This window comes from Cotesia glomerata, unplaced genomic scaffold, assembly GCF_020080835.1.
Source record: "Cotesia glomerata isolate CgM1 unplaced genomic scaffold, MPM_Cglom_v2.3 scaffold_11, whole genome shotgun sequence".
NCBI classification, from domain to species: Eukaryota; Metazoa; Arthropoda; class Insecta; order Hymenoptera; family Braconidae; genus Cotesia; species Cotesia glomerata.
The window spans coordinates 76,286-100,149 of NW_025401443.1; the positions used below are offsets into that span (position 1 = coordinate 76,286).

The 23,864-nt window shown below is 34.3% G+C and overlaps 2 protein-coding genes across 2 annotated transcripts; both read left to right on the forward strand.

Annotated features, from left to right (window-relative positions):
• The first annotated feature begins 7,332 nt into the window (after window positions 1-7,332).
• Window positions 7,333-13,225, forward strand: LOC123273567. The gene is made up of 5 exons (XM_044741008.1): window positions 7,333-7,552; window positions 7,678-8,214; window positions 8,259-8,756; window positions 8,847-9,002; window positions 12,849-13,225. The coding sequence occupies exons 1-5, from the start codon at window positions 7,333-7,335 to the stop codon at window positions 13,223-13,225; spliced, it is 1,788 nt and encodes a 595-aa protein (XP_044596943.1).
• Window positions 13,226-20,886: 7,661 nt separating this feature from the next.
• Window positions 20,887-23,812, forward strand: LOC123273622. Its single transcript, XM_044741055.1, has 4 exons — window positions 20,887-21,720; window positions 21,788-22,240; window positions 22,305-22,625; window positions 22,695-23,812. Exons 1-4 carry the CDS (start codon window positions 21,420-21,422, stop codon window positions 23,783-23,785), a joined length of 2,166 nt encoding a protein of 721 aa, XP_044596990.1. The 5' UTR covers window positions 20,887-21,419; the 3' UTR covers window positions 23,786-23,812.
• The last annotated feature ends 52 nt before the right edge of the window (window positions 23,813-23,864 follow it).

The window sequence follows — 23,864 nt, forward strand, 5'->3', positions numbered from 1 at the left end:
TTTACAAAATTACAACGTTGACTCGAAACGCTGGATTCAACACTGAACAAGAACGTCGGCTTACCAAGCAATTGAGCGTCGTCCTCATCGTAGCAGCTCGGAAAAGCTTCATGCGGTCGACTCGATAAATAAATTATTAAAAAAAAATAAATACTTCAATACAATTTATCAATTAATTTCAAGTGAACAAAATCGCGACAATACTTCGAAATTAACTTTAGGTTGTGGAGCGCTCAAAAGCGCGTCCGAATCCGTCAACAGTCCAGCCTTGAATCCTCTTCCTCATAGAGAAGTACCCGCTTCTTCCTTCGTTGAAGTTGGTGGCGCTAATCTTCATTTTCATTGGAATTGATCCCCGTCGATAGTTGATCTAGGTCCGTATAACAGTCAACGGACCTCCACGACAGTCTTCAGTCACCTCTGCTCCTGCAGTACTGACTAACCAACTGTCATCGATGGTGATCGTCGTATTGGAACGTGCGGCAATGCAGCGTCGATTGTCCTCAGACCTCTCGGGTGCTTACGCCGCTCGGTGCCTCGCTCGCTTCGGTACTCGCTTATTATCGTCGTAGCTCTATCCTTATCGCTCCAATGCATAGCCTCGTACTCGCTCTGACTCCCTCTGTCTTCGTTACTCGCCCAGCGTTACGTATTTATACAAAATAATTCATAAAAATTAGTAAAATTTTCATTCATTCACACATAACATTCACGACGTTGGATTCGAGCCTGGAAGGCTATAATACCCCAAGTATTGGGCGTCAAATAAAAATCTACCACGTTACAATATATATACATATATATATATATATATATATATATATATATATATATATATATATATATATATATATATATATATATATATATATATATATATATATATTGTGACATGGGAAAAATTTTCTAAAATTTGAAATTACGAGTTTTAAAATTATTAGGTTGGCTAAGCTGAGGAAAAGCAGAGATTCGATGCGCCTGTGTCGCCCCAAGCAGCCTCCCGATCAGAATGACAAGCTCGAGGTAAAATTAGTAAAAGAAAACGCGCCGAATTTAAATTGAAAATTTAAATAAAAAGAATACCGGAATGAGTGTGAACTATTGTTGAATGTATGAGTGAGTGAGACTAGACTATAGCGATCAGACGACCCGCGAATTTCTACGAGCCATCGACGATCAACGCGACATCTGGCCGCGAGGATGGAACGACGAGAAAATTTGAATGGACCAATGACGACGGAGAGCGATCAACAACAAGTATGCGAGGTGCCATCTGAACACGAGGCTGATCACTAATCGAAGTATCGACCAATCAACGATCACCCAGAGGAACAAACGCAACCACGACTGACTACGGCCGGCTGGAAAATGTCGTGAGCTGTTTGTGCCGCGCAGATTTTTGGTTGCGCAGAAGAAAAGAACACATGTTGCCGAGGAAGCAGCCATTTTTATGCTATTCTGATCTGGACGCCGTGACTGTGGCATCGTGCAGTTCTCTTTTTGATTATTTTTTGCTGTTAATTTTTTTTTTAAATTTGTCGCTGACGTGAGTACAATTGTGTACATTATTGTGCAATATTTTGCCGAGTTGTTTTGGACACTACGACCCCAGACACGCCATCACCGAGACATCGACGCTCTTCCGTCAGTTTTGCAGCCAACTTTGCCTACTTAGCCAGCATCGCCCGAAACGTCTACGGTAGCTGCAGGGTAAGTCTGGTCGCTGTCTTTATTAGCCCCAGGGTGTCATCACCGCGAATTTCGTCGTGTTAAAATAATTTGTTTATAATTCGAGTTGCACGGAATTAGATAAATTCCGTGCGGTATTTTTGAAGCTTAGTGACGACACTCTGCGGCACGGTACCGTTGAGTCGCGTGTTTGTGTGTGTGTGGAATTTTTGGTCAGGATTATAAGTACTGTTTACCTACCTCGAGCTTCAAATACCCGACAAAGCGGATTAGTAAATTGCTTTGGAAAATAAGTTGACTAATTTGAATACTACGCATAATTTGATTTTTTTTTCTTGTCACTGTTGAACAATTTGGCGATTTGAATTATTTTTGGATAATTTTGAGATCTTTATTAGGTTTTTGCGATTGAATTTATTATATTCTCTAGAAATTTGTGTATTAAAAATTTTGCGATTGAAATTATTGGTTGAATTTTGCGATTGAAATTATTATTTTTTTTAAAAAAAAGAAAGAAAACTTCTTAAATAAATTATGCGGTTGCGATTTTTGATAAAGTTTTGCGATTGAGATTTTTTTATTAAATTTGGCGATTGAAATTTTTGATAAAATTTTGCGATTGAAATTTTTGATAAATTTTGCGATTAAAATAATTATTTCCTTTTTAATTTTTGAATAAATTTGGCGAGTTGAATTAATTATTTGTTTTGAAAATTTTTGAATAAATTTGGCGAGTTGAATTCATTAATATTTGTTTTTTAAAGAAAAGACTTTGTAATTTTTTTTTGGTTACTCGAATACTTTTTTTTTGTAATTTGTTTTATTTTGAAATGTTGAATCATTGCGTTAGCACTAGTTTGCGTTAGAATTATTTTTGCGTTAAAATAATTTTTGTTATTAATGCGACATTGCTGACAGAATATATTTGTTGTTGAATAAACCGTTGCTGGATTAGAAGTGCACGCCTCAATTATTTTTTTTAATTGTTGTTGCTCTGACTGACCGATCCCATCGTCCAATTTCAATTTCTTTGTCCGTCGAATGCCGTTATTCGATTTTTGAATCTCTTCACCACCGACCCGCCACCCAACGAAGATCAACAGCGATATCGACCCGTGGAACATTGTTCCTGGCGCCCAACCAAATCTACGAACCAGGTAGGCCAATTAATTTTTGTTGACCTGATCCGGTCCTGTCGACGCCAGTGCCGGAAAAGGCATCACAATATATATATATATATATATATATATATATATATATATATATATATATATATATATATATATATATATATATATATATATATATATATATATATATATATATTTATAATATATATTGAGACACTGCAAAATGTCCCGATTTTATCAGCCTGGCAAATTACTACCCGAAATTTCCTCGACACTAGCTAAATTAATGTGTAGCCCCCGTGACGTCACAAGACGACACGAGGAGGGGAAAATCTTACATTTTTTTTTACAAATATAAATAATGCTGTGAAGCGGGAAAGAATAGGAGTTACGGTAATTATTACGTAGAATGGAATGGTTGCACCAGATGTTCTGCTTTGGATGGCAGGACAGCTCTGAGAAGCGCCCAATCACGTTCGACGTTGGTTCAATAGGCTGGTCGTCCGTGATCCTGGACCCTCTGGGCTCAATCCTTTCCTACCAATATCCTATTACGTGAATGTGGAACGCTTCACGTAATAATTATTGTAACTCCTATTCTTTCCCGCTTCACAGCATTATTTATATTTGAAAAAATGCAAAAATTTATATAAATATAAATAATGCTGTGAAGCGGGAAAGAATAGGGGTTACGGTAATTATTACGTGAAGCGTTCCACATTCACGTAACAGGATATTGGTAGGAAAGGATTGAGAAAGGAATGTGGAGAGGATCATTTTAATGTGAGTTTATAGAATATGCAAGAAAAAATTATTAGATAGCTCGGACTGGGATTCGAACCCAGAACCTTCCGAAGACATGTCGGCTACTCTACTATTTGAGCTATCCGGTCTATACTAAATTTCCTTTCGCTTATTCTATATACATTAAGCCACACCGACTATCTTTCGGTAAGCATTTTTACAAATATAAATAATGCTGTGAAGTGGGAAAAAATAGGAGTTACGGTAATTATTACGTGAAGCGTTCCACATTCACGTAACAGGATATTGGTAAGAAAGGATTGAGAAAGGAGTGTGGAGAGGATCATTTTAATGTGAGTTTATAGAATATGCAAGAAAAAATTATTAGATAGCTCGGACTGGGATTCGAACCCAGAACCTTCCGAAGACATGTCGGCTACTCTACCATTTGTTCAATTATTTATAACACTAAGTTTAATTATTCTATCCCTATGAATATTTTGTTAAATTACGTAACTGAAATACCAAAAGTTTATATTATAAATGCTTATTTTGTGTAATAAAGTTAAGTTTATTGTTATCACCGCTATACACTATTACTAAACTACCACTATTCACCTATCTATTTACTACGACTATCTATCTAAAACCTGCCAAAGGGTCAATCAAAGACGAAGGGTCATCGTTGCAGTTAAAATTTGTAAGTAAGTAAAATAAATTAACTGGCACGCGTGAGAACTCCTGTCTCAAACAAATAAAATCATCTAAAGACAAAGACACTCATTGGTTCACGGGAGCGGAATATCCCAGAGCAGCGAATCCTAATTTTTAGAAGTTTAGGTGATTATTTCTTATCCGAGAGGTTTAATGGTCTAAATAATTAAATTTTTAAATTAAGCAAAAATTTAGTGTTTAAATATATATCTTCTAATATATAAAATTCTCGTGTCACAGTTTTCGTTGCCATACTCCTCCGAAACGGCTTGACCGATTTTGATGAAATTTTTTGCGCTTATCCGGTATCTATGAGAATCGGCCAACATCTATTTTTCATCCCCCTAAATGTTAGGGGTAGTCCACCCCTAAATTTTTTTTTTATTTTTTAGACAAAATTTTTAATTTCTATTTTTTTATGATACAACATACAAAAATACATACAATCCTCAATTTTCACCCTTCTACGATCAACCCTTATTTTTTAATAGCCATTTTAGTAATTTAATCATTTTTCCTCTCCGGTCGAAAACTGATCAATCGTCATTTAAATAGTTATCCCCGCCAGATGTCTACAGGTATCACTTTTGACCCAGTCAACAGCACGGAGTAGGGATGAGAACGAAGCCGGTCTCCTTTCTTTCTCACTCCCTACACAGTTGTCGGCCATCATTATTGTTTATGCATCAAGTGTAGTAGTAACGTTGACAATTATTACTTTGCTATCTCAGTGTAACTCTCATATTAACTTTTAATCATTCCTATTTTATCAATAATAATTAAATTATCGATTTTGAGTGTATTTTGCACGATTAGTTAATCAAGTGATTTTATAACTTCAAAAGTACTCAACACGTGACACGAGCTTCCAATAACAACGGATTTTGTGTTGTAAGTATACTTTTTTTTATTTATATCGAAAATGTTGTTGATCTTATGAAAATGTAATTTTAATTTAATTTTATTACAAAAATGTAATTGAACAATTAAGATTTCCATAGTTTCCAAAAAATCAATCATTATGAATCTCTATTTTGAAATGTCAATGGAAATATTGGTTGTATGAAAAAATTATAAGAGACAATGTTTTCATAAAATTTAATTTTTTGCTTTTGTTTGAAAAATTTTTCCATAAAACTTATATTTTTGTTATAATCTCATAAATTAAAACTAATCATTTCAAAACTGCGGCAAAAATCCTGGCCCTAATTATACTTTTAACATTTTTCATCATTAAATAATTTCATTAATTCTATTTATGTATGTTTTGTACAGTGAGCAATGCCAAGAAAACGCAAAGGGGCTGATTTGAGCCGCAGTACAAGTAAAGCTCGAAACTTGCGAAATAGCAGATCCGAAAGAACAGAAGAACAAATCCAGCAACAAAATACTGATGCACGTGTCAGAATGGCGCAATTGCATCAAGAAGAGCCAGAAGATACACGAGCTGAACGCAATGAAGTCAGAAGATTAGAACAACGACAATCACGCCGTTTCACAGTCAATAGACGAAGAACAAATGACCAACAACGACAACAGGTACATCGAGCATTTATATCTGATTCATTCCTGCGTCTAGCATTCCAGTATGAGCCCGATATTGAATATTATGCTCATTCAAGAGTGGTAATTGGTGCTACGGACAAGGAATGTCCGCATTGTCATGCTCTGAAATTCAAAAATTAGCCAGCTGGGATGTGTTGCGCGTCAGGAAAAGTGCAACTACCTGTAATTGAAACACCACCTGAACCATTGAACGGCTTACTTATCGGCACGGATCCAGATTCTAACGTATTCCTGAAGTCAATTCGAAGATTCAATTCATACTTTCAAATGACATCGTTTGGAGCAACAGAAATTGTTCGAAATACTAATGCAAATGGTCAACAATTCAATTCTACATTCAAAATCAGAGGCCAAGTTTATCATAAAATGGGCTCACTGCTGCCAATGCCAAACGAACCACATAAATTCTTACAAATCTACTTTATGGGCGGCGAGGATTCCGGAAGCGCACTTGCCAATCGCATGAATGCACGTTGTGATTATAATAACCTTGATTCACTTTATGCCAGGCGCATCGTCAGCGAGCTAGATGCTCTTTTGAACGAGCACAACGAGTTGTTGAAAATATTCAAATCACATATGCACCAATTACAAAGCGATAATTACGCTATCGTCATTAATCCTGATAAAACACCAGCTGGAGAGCATATTCGTAGATTTAATGCACCCGTTGTTGATGATGTTGCTGGAATCATGGTTGGCGATTGTACAGCTGCACGAGAAATTGTGATTCGTAGAAGAAATAATAATCTTCAGTTCATTGCTGACACACATCGTTCATATGACGCTCTCCAATATCCGCTAATATTCTGGAAGGGACAAGACGGATATTGCATAAACATAAAACAACGAGATGCCGTATCAGTTACTTCATTGATTATTAATTTGATCATTAATCATTTAAAGAAACAATTTAATTATTGAACGTAATAAATTTAAATTAATTTTTATGACCAAATATTACAGGAGCTGAAACAAACAAGAACGTTAGCTCAAAGGATTATTATGCGTACCGATTAATGATTAGACGTGGCCTGGACAACGTCATTTTACGATGTCGTGAGCTTTGTCAACAATTCATGGTCGACATGTACGCGAAGATTGAGAGCGAACGACTACGATACTTACGATATAATCAACAAAAGCTGCGTGCGGAAGAGTACATTCATTTGCGAGACGCTATCAACAACAACGCCGACGTCGCCGAATTGGTAACCATGTCATTTTACCATCATCGTACGTAGGCAGTCTACGTCATATGCAAGAATATGAACAGGATGCTCTGACTTTCGTGCGCGAATATGGACGACCATGTTTATTTATCACGTTCACTTGTAATCCAAAATGGCCAGAGATTACATCTTTGCTACTGCCTGGCCAAAATGCAATACATCGCCATGACATTACAGCACGTGTGTTCAGACAAAAGTTGAAGTCTTTAATAAGTTTCATTACTAAATCACATGTATTTGGTCTCACACGTTGCTGGATGTATTCGGTTGAGTGGCAAAAGCGAGGATTACCTCATGCACACATTTTGGTTTGGTTCATCGACAAAATCCGTTCTGAAGAAATCGATAGTATCATTTCTGCGGAAATTCCAGATCCATCCACTGACCAACTGCTGTTTGATATTGTTACAACAAACATGATTCATGGTCCATGTGGTACTCTTAATAGTTCATCGCCTTGCATGGCTGATGGAAAATGTACTAAAAATTTCCCTAAAGATTTTACCAATGATACGGTCACAAATGTCGACGGATACCCAATATATCGTCGAAGAAATCCTGAAAATGGCGGACAATCATTTATTAAAATATCATCAACACAGACATTGATATTGACAATCGTTGGGTGGTGCCATATTCGCCTCTGCTGAGCAAGACATATAATGCTCATATTAATGTTGAGTTCTGCAGTTCTGTGAAGAGCATCAAATACATTTGCAAGTGTGTCCATAAAGGCAGTGATATGGCTGTGTTTAGAGTGGAAAATACTAATGTGAATGCTCCTCCAGTGAATAAAAACGATGAAATAACGCTCTACCAAATTGGTCGGTACATCAGCTCCAATGAAGCTGCTTGGCGTATCTTTGGTTTTCCAATTCATGAACGGGATCCAGCAGTTGTTCAGTTAGCCATCCATCTTGAAAACGGTCAGCGTGTATTTTTCACGAACGAGACAGCGATTGATCGTGCAATAAATCCACCTAAAACTACACTCACTGCATTTTTTGAATTGTGTAATCGTGCGGATGATTTTGGTGCCTTTGCACGAACATTACACTATTCACAAGTACCACGCTATTTCACATGGACTCAAACAAAAACATGGATGCCCCGCAAGCAAGGCTCACCAGTTGCTGCATGTCTCAATTTATTTAAATCAAACGCCTTGGGCGATTATTTACAGTCAATCCAAGACACACGGAGTGCTTTTATCTTCGACTGTTGTTGGTTAATGTTACTGGCCCATTATCATTTCAAGATATACCTAAAGTGAATGGGCAACAATATCCATCGTATAAAGATGCATGCCTTGCATTCGGCTTGCTGGAAGACGACAACCAGTGGGAATGCATGCTTGCTGAAGCTGCATTGAACTGTACAGCAATACAAATTCGTCTACTATTCGCTATAGTGTTGACTACATGTTTCCCAGCCCGAGCACAGATATTATGGAAAAATCACAAAGATTCAATGACTGATGATATATTGCATCAACATCGTATACGGTGCCACAATCTAACCATAACATTCAGCGACGAAATGTACAATGAAGCATTGATTGCTATTGAGGATCTTTGCATTGTCATTGCCAACTTACCACTTAGTAATTTCGGTATGAATTCGCCAAATCGAACTGCATCTGATTTAATGAATACTGAAATGAATCGTGAACTGCAGTACAGTACTGTAGAAATGGCAGCGATTGTTGCCCGCAATGTCCCACTAATGAATGAGGAATAAAGAACCATTTATGATCGCATTATGCTTGCAGTTTCAGCTGGACAAGGTGGGTTCTTCTTTTTGGATGCATCGGGTGGAACTGGCAAAACATTCGTTATTTCACTAATTCTTGCTGAAATACGATCAAATAATGGCATCGCATTGGCCGTTGCATCATCGGGCATTGCAGCAACTTTATTGGATGGAGGTAGAACAGCTCATTCAGTATTTAAGCTGCCACTCAATATTCAGAATAACCCTGACGCAGTATGCAACATTAAGAAACAATCGTCCATGGCCACTGTGCTGAAACGGTGTAAAATTATTATTTGGGATGAATGTACTATGGCACACAAACATTCACTTGAGGCGTTGAACAGGACATTGAAATATATTAAAAACAGTGACAAACTCTTTGGCGGAACTCTGTTGGTCCTTTCAGGTGATTTCAGACAAACACTTCCAGTCATTCCACGTTCAACATACGCTGATGAGATCAACGCTTGCTTAAAATCATCTCCATTGTGGCGTAATGTTGAAAAATTACAGCTAAAAATAAATATGTGCGTTCAAATGCTTCAAGATCCATCCGCTGAAACATTTTCGACACAACTCTTAGATATCGCTGATGGAAAAGTTGCTATAGATGAAACTGGATACGTAAAATTACCGACCGATTTCTGCACAATCGCTGAATCGCAAGATACTCTCATTTAACAAATATTTTCCGATTTACACACACAGTACATAAATCATGAGTGGCTTGCAGAAAGAGCAATTTTAGCGGCAAAAAATGTAGACGTTGACAATTTAAATCTGAAGATACAAATTTTGTTGCCAGGGAACTTGGTATCATATAAATCTATTGATACAGTTTGCGACGACAGCGAAGCAGTAAATTTTCCCACAGAGTTTTTGAACTCACTGGATTTGCCAGGCATGCCACCGCATAATTTACAATTAAAGGTTGGATCTCCAATTATCTTGCTTCGTAATTTGAACCCGCCCCGGCTGTGCAACGGTACGCGATTAGTCATTCAAAAATTAATGAAAAACGTGATCGAAGCCAGGATTTTAAATGGCAAGTTCAGAGGTGAAAATATACTCATACCACGGATTCCTATTATACCTACAGATGTGCCAATTCAATTCACACGTATTCAGTTTCCGATTAGATTGGCATTTGCAATGACTATCAACAAATTCCAAGGTCAAACGATGTCTGTTTGTGGATTAGATTTGAGAACACCATGTTTTTCACACGGACAATTATACGTGGCATGCTCTCGAGTGGGTAAACCATCCAGTTTATTTGTGTTAGCTAAAGATGGACTAACAAAAAATATTGTTTACGCTATAGCATTAAGAGATTGATATTGTTTAATAGTGTTACTGTCGTAATTGTTTAATTAATGATATATAATTTTAAGGAATAAATTATAATAACTTAAAAATAATGTTTGCCTTTTGTTATTTTTATATTCCCTTATCGTTCACAGTGCTCCATGCTTATTTCACGCATATACCACATTCTTACATACATAAAATATACACATTCTAACATACATACATACTTACAATAAGTAAGCTATTTTTTGTCTACACTAGACATTACTAGGAAATTATTCATATGGCAAAACAACGTTTGCCGGGTCAGCTAGTCTAATATATAAAATTCTCGTGTCACGATGTTCGTTCCCATACTCCTCCGAAACGGCTCGACCGATTCTCATGAAATTTTTCATGCATTTTTAGTAAGCCTGAGAATCGGCTACTATCTATTTTTCTAACCACTAAGTGATAAAGGGTGTTCACCCCAAAAATTTTTTTTTTATTTTTTTGATAAATTTTTTTTTTTTTTATTATTTTATTATGTGGCATCGAAAAATACATACAACTCTCAATATGCACTTTTTTATCACCAACTCTTGCTTTTTAATAGTCATTTTCATAATTTTATCATTTTCTATCCCGCTCGATAACATCAATTATTATCACTTAGTAAGTTATCTCCTCCATGTGTCTACCGGTGTCACTTCTCACCCTGTAAACAGCACGGAGTAGGGATATTACCTCTACAGTTTTCGGCTATTATTAGTGTTTATGCTTCAAGCGTAGTAGTTCAACATTTTTACTATCTCAGTGTAACTCTTATATCAAATATATTCTCGAGTAACTTTATTATTTATTTATTAATAACTAATATTATTGAATATAATAAATTATTAATAACTAATAAAATTATTAATTTTGAGTGTAAATCGCACGATCAGTTAATTAAGTGACTTACATAACCTCTGAAATACTCAACACGTGTCACGAGTTCCCGCAAACAACGGCTATTGAGTAGTAAGTATAAATTATTTTTTACGTTTATTATAAAATCAAAAATTATTCTTTCTTATTGTGACGGGTGGGCCTACCCTCCCGTCAATATTATGATGTTCTATATATATTTTCTATGAATCGATAAGCCAACTTGCCCACGTGAATTAGACCCCGAGTTTTCTGCGTATTCTCAGCCTAACTCTGATTACTGAGAATCGCTCCTTGCTCGTGGTGCTTACGAGACACTTTTTCGTGGGAACTGAGTAGACAGGCACGGTTATACAGGAAGCACTTTCAGTGCAATAATACTAATTTATGATGATTAAGGAATACCAAAGCAGTTCCCCGGTCCAGCGCGCGGAACGTTAGGAGTTCCGCGTAGCAATATGGGTGTTCGGCGGCACCCGCGACCGGCCGCCTCCGGAGAGAATCGAGGCAGTCTTTTGTAATCCGTCAACCGTTAGGTTTGTCCGAATCTATGTTGAGTCCGAACTGTCCAGCATCGTAATTAATTGTCTCCTAAGACTCTCATTCTTGTTGCTGTCCCATCTCTCTCAGATATAGAAACAGTAGTATTGCACTAAATAGATCATTGTATTGGATTAGATTTGCTTTCATAGATAGAATTAAGTTGTAAAAGAGACTCTCAGGGCCATTTCGGGTAACTCCCATGCCTTGGGGACGCTCAATAAACAATTAGTACCATAATTCACCGGTATTCTTCATTCACTCAGTAACCCACCCCCTCCCAACACACAAATATATTTTCAGTGAGACGCTGAGCTAGTCCGGAGGTCTGTTTACGTGACAGGTAAATAACCAGGGGTAGGCTCACACGTAACGAAAAAATTGGCGCCCAACGTGGTTGTCGCCCAGCTAAGTGAATTGAGTAAAGTGAATTGTGTGGAAAATTTAGTGGTGAGTACCCAGAAATCGGAAAAACTGAGAACTCTAGAAAATACCCGGGTATAAAAGTAAGAATTATTGAAGAAATTTAAAAGTTAATTGAAAAAAGAAGATAATTGAAAATGAAAAAGTGAGTTGAAATAAAGAAGATAATTGAAAATAGGAAAAGTGAATTGGAAAAAAAGAAGATAATTGAAATTGAAAAAAGTGAATTGAAATAACGAAGATAATTGAAATTGAAAAGTGAATTGGAAAAAGAAGATAATTGAAAATGAAAAAGTGAATTGAAATAAAGAAGATAATTGAAATTGAAACAGTAAATTTAAATAAAGAAGAATAATTGAAATAGGAAAAGTGAATTGAAACAAGAAAAATAAGAGAAATAGAAAAAGTAATCCAGAAAAAGAAGAATAATTGAAAATAGGAAAAGTGAATTGAAACAAGAAAAATAAGTGAAATAGAAAAAGTAATCCAGAAAAAGAAGAATAATTGAAAATAGGAAAAGTGAATTGAAACAAGAAAAATGAGTGAAATAGAAAAAATAATCCAGAAAAAGAAGAATAATTGAAAATATGAAAAGTGAATTGAGATAAGGAAAATAAGTGAAATAGGAAAAGGAATCAAGAAAAAGAAGAATAATTGACATAGAAAAAAAGTGATATAATAAGGAAAGTTATTGAAATAGGAAATTGATTGAAATAGGAAGAATTGAAATAAAGTGCAATTAAGAAATAAGGTAACTGAAATAAGAAAAGTAATTAAAACAAGTGTCCCCGAGGAAATAAGGAATTCAGTGAAACAAGAAAATAAATTGAAAAAGAGAGAGAGAGAGGTCAAACATGTGTCTCCAGAAGTGAAAGAAATAAAGAAATAGAAGGAGTTACTACAAAGAAGAGGAACACAAGCCACGCAGAGGATAAATTAACGGCCAGCGACGAAAGAAAACGTTACCGAAAGGGCTCCAAGGAAAAAGGAAGATCGATCAATCATTCGGAAAGGGCACCGAAGAGTAGTAAATTAGCGTCCAGATCTTCAGGCGTCGCAGTAGGAAGCATGAGGACGGTCATGAAGACAGCTCGGACAATTAAAGGGGTCATAGAAAAGTTGCGACAAAATTCTGGGCATACCGAAGACTTCTTCGCAATATTAAATCGGCTAACAAAATTACTGCAGGAAGAGAATGAGAGCACAGCATAATTTGGGGCACGATTAGAAAGTATGAGAAGCCAAGCAGCCAACAAAATTGACAGGTGTAGATCAAGAGAGGACATAGTTCACCGCAGAAAAAGAGAGCACGCTAGAATCAGGTTGGCAACGTACGGGGAAGAGTTACAGGTCGAAGAGTCAATAAAACAGCCCAACAAGGAGACAATCGGAAAAGAACCACTAGTATTCACCGTTACGAATGATGCAGCCAATATTGACCAAGGTGGCCGAAAATGATATAGATGCGGAGAGGTAGGGCATTTCATACGTAATTGCTCAGTTCAAAACGAAAGACGACAGCAGGTACGGCGAGGATCATACAACCCTCGAGGAACCGGACAGCTGTATGACGGTAACAACAGCCGCAATAACGCCAGTAATTGCGACAATAGAAGATCATATGGTAATAATTACTACGTCAATAATGATCAAGCCGGTCGAGGATATCAAGGTAACTACAGGAGACAAGAAAGAGGCAAAAATTACCAGAACAGAAGATGTCAGGGACAGCAACAACCTGCAGATAGCCGAAGAGATGGATCAATAGGCCCACTGTATCAACAGCAACCATGGCAACAGGATCAACGATCACCCCGAAATCAGCAGCAACAACATCGACAGCCAATATCAAACAGCAACAAAAACAGCGACTACCTCAGAAACAGTGGCAGCAACAACCGCAACAGAGACAGCATCAGCGGAACTATTAACAGACTTGGTCAAAAAGGACACCTCTTTAAAAAATTCAACGAATGAGTACATATCCTACCGTAGATTTATTTATCATGAAATATGAGAATACAAAGAGAGAGAATCATTTTTGCGTCTGTATTACTTCTCCAAACGTGCTGACAGTGTTTCTTTCAATACGTCTGTAAAGCTAGAATAGTCAAATAAGCAGAATCACTAAAATTTTTGCTAAAAATTCAGTGCTTTTTAAGCGCTAATTTAGTGCTGCAAAATCAAATTTTACGCCCAAATAGAATGATCAAAAATTATAAAAATGCTAGCTTATATGTAAGCTAGCATTGTACTCCCGGTTATAACGCTTCTGGTGTTTAGCGGAATTCCGCGTTAGCATTAATAATTTAGCGCTCATTGAGTGCTGACAGTATACATAAAAGAATTGCAGAAAAAAAAATTTTTTTCGATTTTAAGAAATATTTTAGAAAACTGCTAGCTTATATGTAAGCTAGCATTGTACTGCCGGTTATAAGACTTATAGTGCTAAGTGAAACCAAGTGTTAGCAGTAATAATTAAGTGCTCATTGAGTGCTACATATATATGTAAGAGAAATGAATATATGCTTTAAATATATGCAAAAGAAATAGAAAGAGAATTTTTTTTTTATTTTCGAATCGATAATAGAAAACTGTTAGAATATAATTATTTTAACAGTCTACTCTTAGCTGTTACACTAATAGTGCTAAGCAGAAATAGGCGTTAGTATCAATATTTTAGTAACTCTCAACAGTAATTTTTTTTTTGATTATCGAAAACTGCTTGCTTATAATTAAGCTAGCAGTGGTCTGCTGGTTATAATGCTCATAGTGCTAAGTAGAACCAAGTGAACAGTAATAATTAAGTGCTCATTGAGTGCTTCTAATATATGCAAGAGAAATGAAGATAAAATTTCTTTTCGATTTTGGAATCGATTATAGAAAACTGCTAGCTTACAAATAATCTAACAGTCTACTGCTAGCTGTAACACTAATAGTGTATAGCAGAAAAAAATGTAAGCATTAATAATTTAGTGCTCATTGAGTGCTTCAAATATATACAAGAGAAATAAGGAGAAAATTTTTTTTCGATAATAGAAAATTGCTAGCTTATAATTAAGCTAGTATTGTTCTGCTGGTTATAACACTCATAGTTATAAGTGGAATCAAGTGTAAGCATCAATAATTAAGTGCTTATTGAGTGCTTTAAATATATGCAAGAGAAATATAGAAAATTTTTTTTGATTTTGGAATCGATTATAGAAAACGGTTAGCTTATACCCTGGCGGATCTGAAATACCGTAGAGTTACGGTATTATACGGTAAAAATACGGTCGATATACTGTATGGCTACCGTAGATTACAGTAGCATTCTACTTGCACGGTAGAAACCGTAAAACACCGTAACGTACAGTAAATATCGGTGAAAATACGGTATAGAACGGTAAAATTACGGTATAGAACGGTAAAATTGCGGTAGGGTACGGTGAAAATACGGTTGAATACATACTTCTGAACTTTCTGCACTACCGTATTCCAATGGTACCCTACCGTCAAATATACCTTATTTTAGCGATAAGGTACCGTACAATTACAGTACATTACCGTACAATTATGGTACTTTAGCGTACAAAAACAGTACTTTTTTACCGGATAATTATAGTATCTTACTAACAATTACGGTATTTTACCGTACAATCACGGTATCTTACCGTACAATAACGGTAAATTACTGTACAATCACGGTACTTTGCCATACAATCTCCGTAATTTACGGTGTCATACTGTATTACAGTAAATCACTGTACGTACCGTACCCTACCGTAAATTTGCCGTACATTACCGTACTCTACCGTACTTTGGATCCGTCAGGGTAATTAATCTAACAGTCTTCTGCTAGCTGTAACAGGTGTTATCAGCAATATTTTAGTAATCCTCAGCAGTAATTTTTTTTTGATTATAGAAAACTGCTAGCTTATAACTAAGCTAGCATTGTTCTGCTGGTTATACCGCTCATAGTGCTAAATGGAACCAAGTGTTAGCAGTAATAATTAAGTGCTCATTGAGTGCTTCAAATATATGCAAGAGAAATAAAGAGAAAATTTTTTTTTCAATTTGGAAATCGATCATAGAAGAGTGCTAGCTGATAATTAATCTTACAGTCTACTGCTACACGGAAAGAACAAAATTACATTAGATATCCTCTCATTTCATACTCAATGATATCCGTGGTGAAAAAAAATTTCAGATAGTAGCAAATACGATCTAGATTAGACTAAATTATTTTTGGATTATACTTAGTGTAATCTCCGATCTTACCCATTCATTTTTCTTATTTTACCGCGTAAGATTAGACTGAATATAATCCGTAAAAATATCTCGTATCATTTGAATTATACTACGTAGAAATTTGGGTCATACCCTGCGCGTGAAGTGCTGTCTTTAATTTGTGAGTTATAGTCTATCAGCATATTGAACATTAATAAAATATAATCATTGAATTATGTTAGTGAGTAACCATTCATCTTTTTTGCTTTGTAAAAATATTTTCTTGCCGTTACAATTATCCTATATAATGAAATTGATGATTGAACTGAAGTTAGTTTTGTTTCGAAAATCTTGAAAATCTCAAAAGAATGGTTACTGACTCCTTATTGGTTAGGATTCAAGCACACGTGTATGCGTGCAATATGAATTTTTAGTTACAATTACAAGGTATGTGAATATAGTGTACAAGACGTATGTTTTCACGTTTATACTTGTGACAACAAGATCTACCCTATTTATAGTCAGGCTTGAGTTTTATATTGCTCATATTTCGTTTTTCAATATTTATTTTTGTGCTTTACCAATTATTATGGCAGAGTTATCGTGGGTATAATCCAAATTTTTACCGAGCATAATTCAAATTATACTCGGTAAAAATACTATATTATATATGGGATATTTTTCCGGACTATACCCAGTGTAATCTTACGCGGTATAACAAGAAAAATTGCTGGGTAAAATCGGATAGTACACCAAAAGTTTTTTGCCTATCATCTTAAAAGCTTCTCTAAGGCATAAAAAAAATTCCCTTCAAAGCGCAGCTTGATATCTCAATTCTTCATGAAGCTCAATGAATTTTCATTTTCCCATTTAAATAACACGTAAAAAAATTTTATTTACGTTTTCATTCGGTAAAACTACGAAAAAAAATTTTTTTTTGTATTTTTCGTCAATTATTCTTGTAGGAAATTTAATTCTCTACAAAAAAGTACTGAAGTAGTTTTTTCGTAATCTTAACGAGTAAAAAGTTATTAAGCTTTCAATACTTGCAATAAAAAAAAATTCAATCAGATATGATTTTAAAATCCATGTTGTATCACATTTTCTGTTTCAAAGTATTTGATTATGTAATTTAAATTTTTTTTTTTTAAAACATGGTATACAGTCTGATATTGGTAATTCAGTCTGGAACAGTGACAACAAATGATAATTTAATATATCGGTTTATTTATTTGAACCACATGTAAAATGCACTGAAGGAGAATACCAGACTTTGTAAATACTCTAACCACTGCTTAAAAAAATTTAACTAGATAATTTACTTTTAGCACTCTCTTGCGGCCTACATGAAGATATATAGTAAATTAAATTTTTTGTTGGCAATTAGTTTTTACCCTAACCTAGCTACATTTTAATAATTATGTCTTATAAGTTACATAAACTAAAATAAGAAAAAACCAAAAAATTAAATCAGTCTCAAAAATTATATTGGTTGTAAGTTTATTAGCAATTTCTTTATAGTCAAGCTTATTTACTTAAATATGTGATGATTCCTTAGATAAGGCAGTTTTACGCACGAACTCTACCTGTTTATTTATCATTTTTTTTTTTTTAATGATTAAATTCAAAAATAAAAGAATCAATTCACGAAGGACTTCTATTTACGTACTCCTGCAAAGTTTCATGATTTTTCATTCGGTCGAAAAGTGTCCCAGCATCATGTTCAAAATTTAAATATTCACCTGTCCTACAAGTTCTTAAATAAAAAAATTAACTTCAGTATACATCCGGAAGTACTAGCTTGCTCTTGATTCAGATTCCGTAATGAAATTCAAGTTCAATTTTAAAAAATCACTACTGATAGGAAAAAATATCCAAATTGTAATGAGAGAAATTATTCATAATTCTTAGTTAATACTTTACCAAAAGACATGTGTTAATTATATTAGAAACAGTTTAGTTTAATAAATTTTGAAATAAATACATGCAGTTACCAAAAAAGTTTTCGAAAAGTTGCTTTGAAACTATCTTCGTTTAAATTATCTTTTGTGCAAGTATATAAAGCTCAATAACTTTTTACTCGTTAAGATTACGAAGAAACTACCTTAGTACTTTTTTGTAGAGAATTTAATTTCCTACAAGAATAATTGACGTAAAATACAAAAAAAAATTTTTTTCGTAGTTTTACCGAATGAAAACGTAAATAAAATTTTTTTACGTGTTATTTAAATGGGAAAATGAAAATTCATTGAGCTTCATGAAGAATTGAGATATCAAGCGATGATATCCGTACGTCTGTGTGTGTGTGTGTGTGTGTGTGTGTGTGTGTGTGTTTTTTCTTTTCTTTTTTTTTGTAGGGGGGGGAATCCTTTTTACGGATTCTAGGCATAGCTGTTTGGCCTGGATATGTGGCGACTCGACGCAGCGTCATACTAATTCGACACTAACGCCCCTACCCACTAAACCCTAAACCCCTTTTCCTTCTTTCCTCTAATCCCTCATGGAAACCGCCGTCAGGCATTACTTCGTGAAGGGAGGATCTAGCTACTGCTCTTCCTTCTGGTGGCTAAGGTGTTAACTATCTTCCTTCTATCTTCTGCTATTTGCTCTTTTTCTTTCGGTGGAACGCAAGTCTTTAAGGACTTCTGTTGCAAACGTGTTGGTAGCGTTCCAGGCAGCTTCTGATGACAACATTGCTTCTACTAGTGAATCTGGTTGCATTCTCTGGTTCAGGATCCTCTCCAGTTCTTCACGCTGTGGATCGAAACGAGGACATACAAAGAAGACGTGCTCCGCGTCTTCAGCAGCTCCTGGGCAGGACGGGCACTCCGAAGAGTCATCGTGCTTAAAGCGGTGTAGATACTCTCGAAAACACCCATGTCCCGACAATGTGTGTGTGTGTGTGTGTGTGTGTATGTATGTAACCCTTTTATTATAAATTTTGAACGGCTTGACCGATTTCATCGCGGTTGGTGTTATTCGAAAGGTCTTCGCCAAACTTAGATTTCTTGTAAGTTAGAACCGATTCGGACCAGTAGATTTCGTGAAATCGCAAAAAAAATGGAAAAAAAAGTTCTTTTTTTCATTTTTTTTAAATATCTCCGATTTGGCTGAACCGATCGACCTCAAAAACTAATCAGCTCTTAAACTTGAAAACCCGCATCGATCGCCACCAAAAGCGTCAAAATCGGTTGATGCGTTCGTGAGATATCGTTATCGAAAAAAGTGTTTTTTTGTAATAACTGCGAAATTTTTCATCAGATCAATTTTTTTGTTCAGAATTATTTATAGAGCTCAAAAAACTACATCGATTGCCGCCAATCGCGTGCAAATCGGTTAATTAAAAAAATTGTGTTTTATCGAACTTTGATAAGATTTTTGAGCTCGAAGAGCTCAAAAGCATAGGAAAGCTATCTCTCTAAGCTCGGAGAGCTCAAATAATACATTAACTTGTGATGGCCTTCAGGGTCAACCGTTTTCCTAATCTCTTTTTCTTTGTAAGTAAACGTTTATTTGTATCATTTCAAATAATAAATATTATAAACCAACTATCGAAGATATGATCTCAAGGTTTATATTAGTATTGATGACTGATTGAATTATTACATACTGTGTTTGCTTTTATGAGTTTATTATTTATGATTTAAAAATTTTGCGTTTACAAACAAAACTTTCAAACGTACCTGGAAAAAAATTTTTTCATGAAATTTGAAAAAATTTCGTAGAATTTCATAAAATTACATCAAACGCTTCAAAGATTGCATAAAAATTTCCCATAAGTATAAGGAAACATTTTATAAAATTGTATTAACTCTGACAAAATTGTACGTATTCTCGTAAAATTTTATCAACTCTCACAAAATTTATGAAAGTTCATAAAGTTTTATGAAATAATTGTCGAGACGTGAGGAATTATTAGCATGGGGTTTACACATATTTAATATGATTTGAAAATTATCTTTTGATCTTGAATAAAATTTTTTATTTTTTTATAAAAATTCATGAAATTTTATAAAGAAATATAAAATTTCATAGCAAAACTTTTGAAACCATTATAAAAATTTGTAAAATATTATAAAACTTCATAAAACTTAGAAATTTGTATGTAATTTCATCAAATATTTTGTAATCTTAGAAAATTTTATAAACATTAATACTTCGTTTCAGATGAAATTTTACAGAATTTTTATAAAATTTTATACAAATATTTGTAAAAATGCTTACCGTAAGATGGACGGTGTGGCTTAATGTATATATACCTTAATGTATATACCGGATATATATGGGGTATTCCATGTCAAATCGACCACTTTTGAACTCGACCCCTTCAGATTTCGCTGAAACTTTTTCATTTTTTTCTACCCTTTGAAAAACGCTTTTGAGAATTTTTTCAAATTTTTTTGACCAACCCAAAAAAAGTTATGAATTTTTAAAAAAAAATGGCTCTTTTATTTTCAAATAGCCATAACTTTTTTTGACATTGACTTTTGGGTACTTTTTTTTTTTTTTAAATTTTTGTTTTTGAATGAACTTTTTGAAAAATTACACAAAAAAAATTAAATATGTTAAATTTAACGAAATAATCGGATTTTTCGAATAAAATCGTGATTTTTTCAAATCACGTCGAGTTTTTTTTTTTTTTTTTATTTTTCAAAAAAAACTTCAATTAATTTGACAACTATTTCCGTGAAGCCTGGAATGGGCCAAATTTTTTTTTATTTTTTTTTTAATTGAAAAAAAAAATGTCAAATTTTCAAAAATTGACAAAATTTTTTTTTTTCGTAAAAATTACTTCTTTAACTAAATAAGTCCTATTAATCGATTTTAAGGTATTATATTGTCCACTAATAAGCTTAGTCTGCGATTATGCTGCCTACGATTCAAATTTTAATACATCAATTCGATCGATAATCTAGAATATGATAAAAATAGCTTTACCCATAGTCAATTAAGCAGATGTTACACGGTAGTATGATTTCATTTGTAAGTGAAACTTTTGCAGTTTAATATTTTAACTAACCTATAAATCTGTTGTGCAATCTATTGTTTAATGGAAGATTCTAGTTGGTGCATTTGTTAAATAAAAAAATTATTCCTCTTCTTTATACACACTTTTCTGTTTTAATCTTTCTTGAAGGATCAGTTATTTAAATAATATTAAAATCTCTATTTGATAAAATAAATTTATCTAAACATTATGGAGTCAAAAACGCAAATCTCTCGGTGTTGTAATCCATTCAAGTTAAAACCACATAATAAAACAAGTGGTTTACGTCATGCGACTGATAGTGTAAAATTATTGTTAAGTTTAGATGATTGTAGTTTACTATGTAGTTCGTGTCGAAAAAAAGCTTCCGAATTAGTTAATCAACAAACGAACACTGTTGATGTAAATGATCATGAAGGCAATAACTCTAGTGACAGTAATGAATCTAATGATCAGTCCGACAATGATAGCAATACAACTGCCACAGATCTCCCTTTATCTACATCATTCCGTAAGTTATTTAATTATTTATACTCAAATACTTTTCTAGCAACTATATGTTTTATTATATTTTTAAGGTTCTTTGTCCTTCAGTAGCGAACCCCAAGGTTCTCAATCAACATCTGCATCCCAGGTTAGCGCTGCAACTCAACTACCCATAATAAACCAAGCCTTACAACTGTTAAATCAATCACCAATTCCATCAAGAAAATTGAATAATAATCGATTTCTGAACAACAAAATAAATCGAATATCTGACAGCTTGAAAAAAGTTTTGCTCTCTTCAACCGATGAAGAGTCGATCGATGATGATGCTGCAAATTTTCGCTCTTTAATTGAAAAGTTACACGACAAATTCAACGATAAAGACACAGAAAAATCTGTAAAAATACAAATTTTAACATTGCTACCTGAAAATTGGAGTGAAAGACATATCTGTGAAGTTATGAATACATCAAGACATTGGTCAAGGGTGGCTAAAAATTTGGTTGAAGAAAAAGGTATACTGTCAACACCTGAGTCAAAATTAGGTATGTATAGCATAAAATCAAAACCAACTAAAAACTTAATTACTTAACATTTTTTTTATCATAGGGAAAACAATTACTAATGAAGTGAAATTAAAGGTTGAGAATTTTTATAACGATGATGAGTATAGTGCGCCGATGCCCGGGATGAAAGACTTTGTTTCGATTCGGAGTGATGATGGTAATCGAATCCACGTCCAAAAACGACTCATTTTATCTAATTTAAAAGAACTGTACCAATGTTTCCATGAAACTAACCCTACAGAAAAAATCGGATTTTCCAAATTTGCTTCTTTGCGACCAAAACATTGTATATTAGCTGGAGCAAGTGGAACACATACTATTTGTGTATGTACGATCCACCAAAACGTTAAATTGATGATGCTTGGTAATTATCGAACTAGTTAATAATTATAAATGCATGAATTTTTAGTTCACTTATGTCCTTTCATTTTAGGTGCAAATGTTTACTCTTTAACAAGAAATACAGAAAATCCTATGAAACACTACAGTGATTGCTTGAATATGATTATTTGTAAGACTCCATCGTATCAATGTTATTTGGGTGGATGTAAGAACTGTCCGGGGGTAGATGAGTTGAGTAACAATTTATTGACATGTTTTGAGGACCAAGAAATCGAAAATATTACGTATAAGTATTGGATATCAAAACCAAGATGCAGTTTAGAAACTTTTATTAAGCCAGCAGAAGAATTTGTCGAAAATTTTTGTGGCGAATTAAAGACTCTTCTTCCTCACACATTCATCGCTAAGGAACAAGCAAAATTTTTAAAAACATTGAAAGAAACATTACAACCAAATGAATTTGTTGTCATTTGTGATTTTGCAGAAAATTATGCGTTTGTAGTGCAGAACGCAGCATCTGGTTTTCACTGGAATAATGACCAGGCCACTGTTTTTCCGGTGGTTATTTACTATAAAGTAAATGACAAACTTGAACACAAGAGTTTAGCGATTATTTCAGACTGTAATAATCACGATGCTGTAGCTGTTCATGTTTTCATCAAATTAATAACCGACTATATAAAAGACCTTCCTGAACGCTGCAATAAAATTTATTATTTTTCTGATGGGGCTCCTCAACAGTTCAAAAATTTCAAAAATTTTGTAAATTTATACTATCATGAAGAGGATTTTGATATTCCTGCTGAATGGCATTTTTTTGCGACTGCCCATGGTAAAGGGCCGTGTGATGGGATTGGAGGCATCCTCAAACGATTTGCAGCAAGAGCGAGTCTCCAACTTGCAGTTGATAAGCAAATAACAACGCCTATCGGATTTTTTGAATGGACTTCTGATTCGGACAACTTGCCAAATATTATCGTCAACTTTTCACCAGAAGAGGATTATAATACAGCAGTTGATGATTTAAATGAACGATTCTTAAAAACCAAACCAATTGTAGGCACTCATCAAATACACTGTGTAATTCCGGATAAAAATGGTTGTTTGATAGTTAAAAACTTTTCAAACTCGAATGAATACAGAATTTGTAAAATATTTAAGCGTCAGAGAGAAAATAAATAAATAATTGATGCATTATTTTCGAAATCATTGAGAATTAACTGTATTAATCATTAATCCCAGTCATTATAATGGCACGTAA